Source organism: Rhagoletis zephyria, unplaced genomic scaffold, assembly GCF_001687245.7.
Source record: "Rhagoletis zephyria isolate East Lansing unplaced genomic scaffold, Rhagoletis_zephyria_1.1 Rzeph_scaffold_17326, whole genome shotgun sequence".
NCBI lineage: Eukaryota > Metazoa > Arthropoda > Insecta > Diptera > Tephritidae > Rhagoletis > Rhagoletis zephyria.
In genome coordinates, this window is record NW_016174387.1 from 1 (window position 1) to 6713 (window position 6713).

Genomic DNA, 6713 nt, shown 5'->3' on the forward strand with positions numbered 1-6713 from the left:
AATATAATTTTTTAAAAGGTAGCAACTCTTTTTAAAAATGTAAAGCCCTATTGCACATCTGCAGTCCAAGCCTTTTAATATGACACCTCACTTTGTTACGAAATAAAAGCGCACAGACTTATTAGGGGTATTCTCGAAGTCTTGCACGATGCACGGTTGCACGAAATGCAAAAATACTATTCCTAATTTCGAACAGTACGAGAGCACCCCATTGCAAAGTGGTAGAATGCATGGGAGCAAGCAGCGAAATTATGTATCAAATACAATAACAAGAGACAGCAGAAAAAAATGAAGTGAGCGAGATGAGAGGAATGAGAGAAATATGTAGCAATTCCAACAACAAAACAACTATCACAGGGTCGCATATGTCTTGCTATGCTATTTTGCAAAATATATACATGGGTTTCGACATTGCATATTTCGCAGCGATAGGAAATGTCGTTTCCCATGTATTTTGTTGTTGTGTGTTTGTAAGTTATGCAATGCATGCAATCCGTGCTACGTGCAATGGCTTTGCAAGATTTGGAGAATACCCCTATTATTTGTAAAACGTAGTAAAATTTAATTTTAATGTTAGTTTAGTATCTAATATAAGGCTTTGTCTTCGACCAAAATTCCAGCTTCGGTCGGACACTAATACATACGGTGACCATTCGTACCGATTTTGTGAAAATTCTCCCGCTGAATATTTTTTAAAAGTCGGGACGTATAAATGTGCCGATTTTTCATATTTGTATCGATTATGTCCCGACTTTCAGTGTTTTCTTTATCAAATAAGGTTTTTATAATTATTTGCTAAGTTTTTTTTTTCATGAAATGGTTCTAACTTGAATGAAGTGAAATTATAAAAAAAAAAATACTAATTCCCTCAAAACATGCATGGATATGAAAAATATAAGCTGTATATTCAGTGGCAAAAATGTAAATATGGAAGAGACATTTTAGCATTATTTGGCTATTACCCCTTCGATAATTTAATGTTTATTATTTTGGAATGTGTAGCTGCGTATTTAACAAAGACCATGCAGTTCAAAACTTCAAACATTTTAAAAAATTAGCGAACTTCGACAAACTTTCTTCAAAATGTTGAGTTAGATTTCTTAGAGTGTGCAGTTTTGTAGCCCATTCAAATCAAAATGCAAATATTTAAGAACCGTTGTTTTTCGTATTTTTTTTTGTTTGTGGAAGGTGTTGCTCATTTTCTATATACAATTTAATTGTCGAACAAATACTTTGCATGGAAGAAAACGCGCAAATTTTCAAGTTTGTTTCTCTTTGTTTTGTTTTAAATAAAACTGTAAATATATATAATAATAAAGTATATAATAAAAATTGTATGCTCCGATTTGATGCATTAAAAATGTCCCGTTTTTTGTCCACAGAAATCTGGTCACCGTACTAATAAATATCGTCTCTTAATATACAAAACCGAGTAAAATTATTTCCTAGAGAGTAAAAATACTCATATTTCAAAATGGCTCTCTTTTTTATAAAGCACTCGCATTTCTGGCTAGTATATTTCAGGACGAATGGATAAGGATTGAGCCAAGAGCTTGTGTGAGCAAATCCAATTTTTGGCAGCAAATGTCAGTTAAGCGGTTTTGCAGAACGACGATACGCAGTTTTGTACTTTAAACCACGATATGTATGCATGTATGTAGATTAGAGTGGTCCAAAAATGCGTGTGAAAAAGTAAAGTCGGAATTTTTATGCTCTTACCCCTAGGATTCTATACCGAAAAAATACCCTTATTTTTTTATTTTGAAATCAAAATATATTTAGAGGTCGCATATATTTTAAATGGGGAAAAAATAACTTTTTGTAGAAATGGTATAGAATAGTTAAAAATCAATATTTTTCTACCAGAAAACTCTCTTCGTCCGCAGGAGACCACCATTTTTTCGTCGCAACTATAATTTCTAGGTCCGCCAAAATCCCACAAAAACCCCGAAAAATGCAATAGGGCGACCAATAAAAAATCGTCGTTTTTAAAAAATGGTATAGAAAATGGTACGGATCAAAAAATATTGATTTTCAAGAACTTTATACTATTTCTATGAAAAACTTTATTTTTCCCATATAAAAATACATGGAAATCTTTGAGCGCTTTGAGCGACCTCTAAATATTTTTTGACTTTACTGTTTTCGGACCACACTAATGTAGATACTTAAACGTTGCTAAGAATGCGATATGAGTAAGCCTTACGCAAAAGACTTCTGGTTTCCTACAAAAAAAAAAATAAAAAAAAAAAACCAAATATCACAGATAACACAGTAAAATTAAAAGCTGGAAGAAATCGCAACGAACGATAAGTAAAATGAATTATCATTTCGGAAGCGTCAAAGAGGTAATAAAATGGCAAAACAGAAAATTAATGAAATCAGTTAAAGCGGAATTTTTGTTTACTACGGACTTGAGTGGCGTGAATAAAGCATCGCTATAACTCTGATATAAAAATAAACGAAATGAACAGTTGGTGTTGTATTTTCCAACCGTGTGTCAATATGAATAAAGGTGTGAAGGACTCAGAAAAATATAAAAAATATTTAGAATATAAAAATAAAAGCGTAAACCTAAATTCTCTGCATTAAAATGGTATAGCTTTAAAAATATATACATATATGTATATAAATTTAAAAAAGTGAAGAGGACTTCAACTATTTATGAGATAAATTGAAAATTCACGCATGCATTTTATAAGTGTTGGACCAAGGCTCTACCTCCAATTCGAGTGTTTGTTGTCACAAAAAGCAGGGGCTTTTTTTGGTTAGTTGAAGGTGTGCCTCACTTGGACCATTGGCATTGGTGCTTTCTGATGCCACTACGAACGCACAGTTACACTGCGAAAAGGGTTAAGTTACAACAACTAAACATGTTCCTCTCAACTCGTAATTCGGTTATAGTTACACGATTTGATTACAGTTACTAAATCTTGTGTTGAGAGAAATATATTTTGCTGATTATTTTCTGAGGGTACTGCTAAGCTGCCCTGAGTAAAGAGCCGGCTAAGTATATTTCTTTCAACACAAGATTTGGTAACAATAACCAAATAGTAAAACTATTACAACATCATGTCGACACCTGAATGGAAGATCACCATATATCGGCTATCAGTACGAAATCGCAGTACTTTGAGAATTTTATTGAAAAACACACTCTCTCAGAATTCGGTTCAAAACGTTCTATCTCAGTTGAAAATACATTGAAAATGTGCTGAGATAGGGCATTTTTGAACAGAATTCTGAGATAGGGCGTTCTTCAACCAAATTCTGAAATAAGGTGTTCTTGAAAAGTTTTCTGATATGGGATTTTTTCGAACTGGCTTCCGAGTAAGTCGATCTTCCACTCAGGTGTCGATGTGTTGAAAGAAACATTTTTAAAAATAGTTGACTTAATTAAACTCCTTTCTCAATGAGGTGGTGCTTGTACCTGCTATAGCTTTCTGGCTAGCATTGTATTCTCTAATGCACTCCATCAGATCAGGACCCTTAAAATACAATGAAGCGGTCGTTTTCGTAAAGAAATTCAAAATAAAGCTCAGTAGCCAAATAACCTGGAACGACTCTATTTTGGAGAGACATGCACGGACAAGCGCTATGCAGATGGCTCTAAAACCCCTATAGGCATTGCAATAGGCGTCTAAGGCCGCCCTACAAAATTATCTATGCCTATGGGGAAGTGATGTACTTCGCACTTAGTCTGTTTGCAGATATTTATTAACTTACGTAGAAACTTTCGTATTAATATAATTCCAATCTTCAGAGAAAGTCAGACGGTAATCATTTCTTTTGAAATCAAATCATCTGTAGTCCTTGAGTGTATTGGTGATCCAAATACCATCGCTGTATTCAATAGCATTCAGCTTATCTGGATACTACGCCACAAGGAATTACAAGAAACTAAGGTAGTGGACAGATTAGCAAGGCAAGCAGCAGCCTCAACTTCCAAAGGCCTCGAACCCTTCCCTGCAGTGGGGTCACAACACGGTTAGGAAAGAGATCTGAAAGGATGTAATAGAATACGAGAATTTATTTTGCCAAGCCAAAAAATTAATTGGAGGAAGGAAGGAATGAAACCCGAAGAGATATAAACTTCTTATTAGCCTGCATAAATAGAAACTGGGTATAGGGTGCCATAGACAGCCTCACAGGACACTGAAAACTGCACTAAAAAGAGATCTGAACATGTAAAGAATCAAGTCAAAAGACCTTTGTTGCTTTTGCGACTCGGTCAAGGGGGCACCACCTGTTCTCCTCGTCATTAAGAGGGGACGATCAAAAATCTGTGCTCAATGTGGTCGAAAGTATGAGCACACACAGACTATATCTCCAAAAGCTCAACTAGACTGATTTTGGTGTGGCAAATATTAAAGCTGTTTTAGAAAGACTGTTTTGTTCTGATTGCTAATCCATAAGTGTAAAGTTTGCCTACCTTCGCTTTTTTTCCAACTTTTTTAGAATTAGATTGATAGTCATTTATTGAATAATAAAAAATACTGGAAATTCGTGATATCGCAAAAAAAAATCCAAATGACCATAAGTGACCTTTTGTGGCAGTTTTACCCCATTTTTGGGCTGGCGGAAACTTTATACTTACGCATTCGTTATCAGACTGTGTTGTCGATCTATATACATATATCTTCCTCGTCGAGCCTGGCAGCCATCCAGTGCCATGTTGGTGTTTTGGTTAGAAGCTCAACAGTCGGCTTAGCGAACTCCGTGCATATCTTTCTGAATGCATATCAAATTTGGTGTTACCGACTCCAGAATCTTAAAAGTAGCTTGACTGTCCCCTATGTCAAAGACATTTTTCGACAGCAGATCCTGTTTTAATGCCAATTATGGTTCCATCTGTGAATATCGAGGTCTATTAAGGTCTGTCACTTCTATTGGGAAAATGAACGAAACTCGATTCCAAAATTGATAACGAGATTACGACATAAAATAGCGAGTCTGCTTTTTCAATTTAATTTCTATTGGAAAGATAGCAGCTGCTATTTTTTTCTTTCGATTCGAAACGAGTAATCATTCGCTATTGGCTACAGCTTGTTATACGTGTGAAAATTCTCTTCTTATTTGTTACGATTATTCACAACCGATTCCGGGGTGGCCCGAGGCCAAGAAACATCAGCAATTTCTCCCTTCTTTACGAAGTTCTGTATCTCAGCAAGTGCAGGCCAAACATTCTGAGGTCGATACTTTTATTATTTTCTTAACTATTTATCAAAAAAAAATATATATGTATATACTTATTAAGAGAAAAATAAAAGGTTGTTGTTTGCATTTTTTTCGTTTCAGCTGCTTTTGCAATTTTGATGTGCCTTTTGGCACTTACAACTGCCGCCATAGTGCCGCTTGATGACTCGGAAGCAGACGAATCTGTGGCCTGCAAATATACAGATGAAGTCTGGGGCGCTGAGGATGGCACAAAATTTTACTTCTGTCTACCGGATAACAATACGGCCATTTTACAATCATGCCCAGATAATACATTCTTCGTGCGCAATGCAACTGTTACCGGCTGCATACCCAACTCATTGATGGATCCGAATTGTGTTACTGATGTTGAAGTGGGCGCTTGCAGCGGCGAGAACCTCAAACAACCACAGCCTTGTTCTAGTAATCCGAATAAATTCTATCTTTGTACAAGTGAGGGCGCTGAACCAGTGCTATTGAATTGCCCCGATGGCAAAGCGTTCGTCAAGCAGGATGGATATTTGGGTTGCTTCGATTGGTCAAGATGGCGTGAGTTGCGTCAATGCTACACTTTTACCAACCAGATATGAGTTTGTTTGTAAAATAAAATTAAGCAAATACGAGTACATACGGAAACTTACTTGTCTGTATATGTATACTTAGTAAAAGAAATACGTGTGAATAAATGTAAATATATGTGCTATGAAAAATATTTTTTGTTTATAATACATAGTATGTATATAGTTTATAAAAAAATCATGTTTTCTTTACACTCCTTTTACAGCTAATCTATACTTCTAAGGTATACAAAATTATATGGTATATCATTAGAAAGGTATTTTAAAGATGAATTGCAGAAAATTACTCAAATTTAGAATTAGTTTGAAATACAGCGAAAAATTCATTTCAAAATTGACACTAATCCGAATTTCATGCACGTACATGAGGCGGAAATGCCTCCTAAATGTATGCTTGACTATTGTCATTGAGTTAAATAAACTTGCTAAGCAACAGTTGAGGAAAAAGATTTCTATAGATTTAGATTCGTACAAAAAAAGGAAAGTTAAGTATGTAGAAGAAGAATAAAGGCAAAGATTAAAAAAAGGTAGAGAAGCCTGAAGATAAAGACAAATAGGAAGGTAAATTTTATTGCATATTTAATATAATGACAAAGGTGGGGGTGAATATGTAGATGAAAAAAATAGTAAAGATAAAGATCAGGATAAAGGTAACGAAAAAGATAAAGATAAAAATTAAATCATAAAATTAAAGTTGAACATACGAATTAAGATAAAAATGATACATGAAGATAGAGAAAGTGATAAAAATAGACCAAAGAAAAGGATGGAACTGAATAATGGTATATTTCATGTTATTATATGTTATGTTATGTTGTGTTGTGTTAAGATATATTATGTTATGTTATGTTATTTTATGCTGTATTACGTTGTGTTGAGATATATTATGTTATGTTATTTTATGTTATGTTATGTTATGTTATGATATATTTTGTTATG

At 34.4% G+C, this 6713-nt stretch overlaps 1 protein-coding gene across 1 annotated transcript; it reads left to right on the top strand.

Moving 5' to 3' along the window:
• The first annotated feature begins 2383 nt into the window (after positions 1–2383).
• Positions 2384–5863, top strand: LOC108379780 (uncharacterized). The gene is made up of 2 exons (XM_017636130.1): positions 2384–2515; positions 5299–5863. The coding sequence occupies exons 1-2, from the start codon at positions 2467–2469 to the stop codon at positions 5784–5786; spliced, it is 537 nt and encodes a 178-aa protein (XP_017491619.1). The 5' UTR covers positions 2384–2466; the 3' UTR covers positions 5787–5863.
• The last annotated feature ends 850 nt before the right edge of the window (positions 5864–6713 follow it).

Excerpts from the sequence above, each read along its gene's own strand:
- LOC108379780 (XM_017636130.1), top strand. The coding sequence starts at position 2,467 with ATGAACAGTTGGTGTTGTATTTTCCAACCGTGTGTCAATATGAATAAA. Across the intron at positions 2,516-5,298 it reads GTGTGTCAATATGAATAAAG|CTGCTTTTGCAATTTTGATG; the intron begins GTGTGAAGGACT and ends TTTTCGTTTCAG.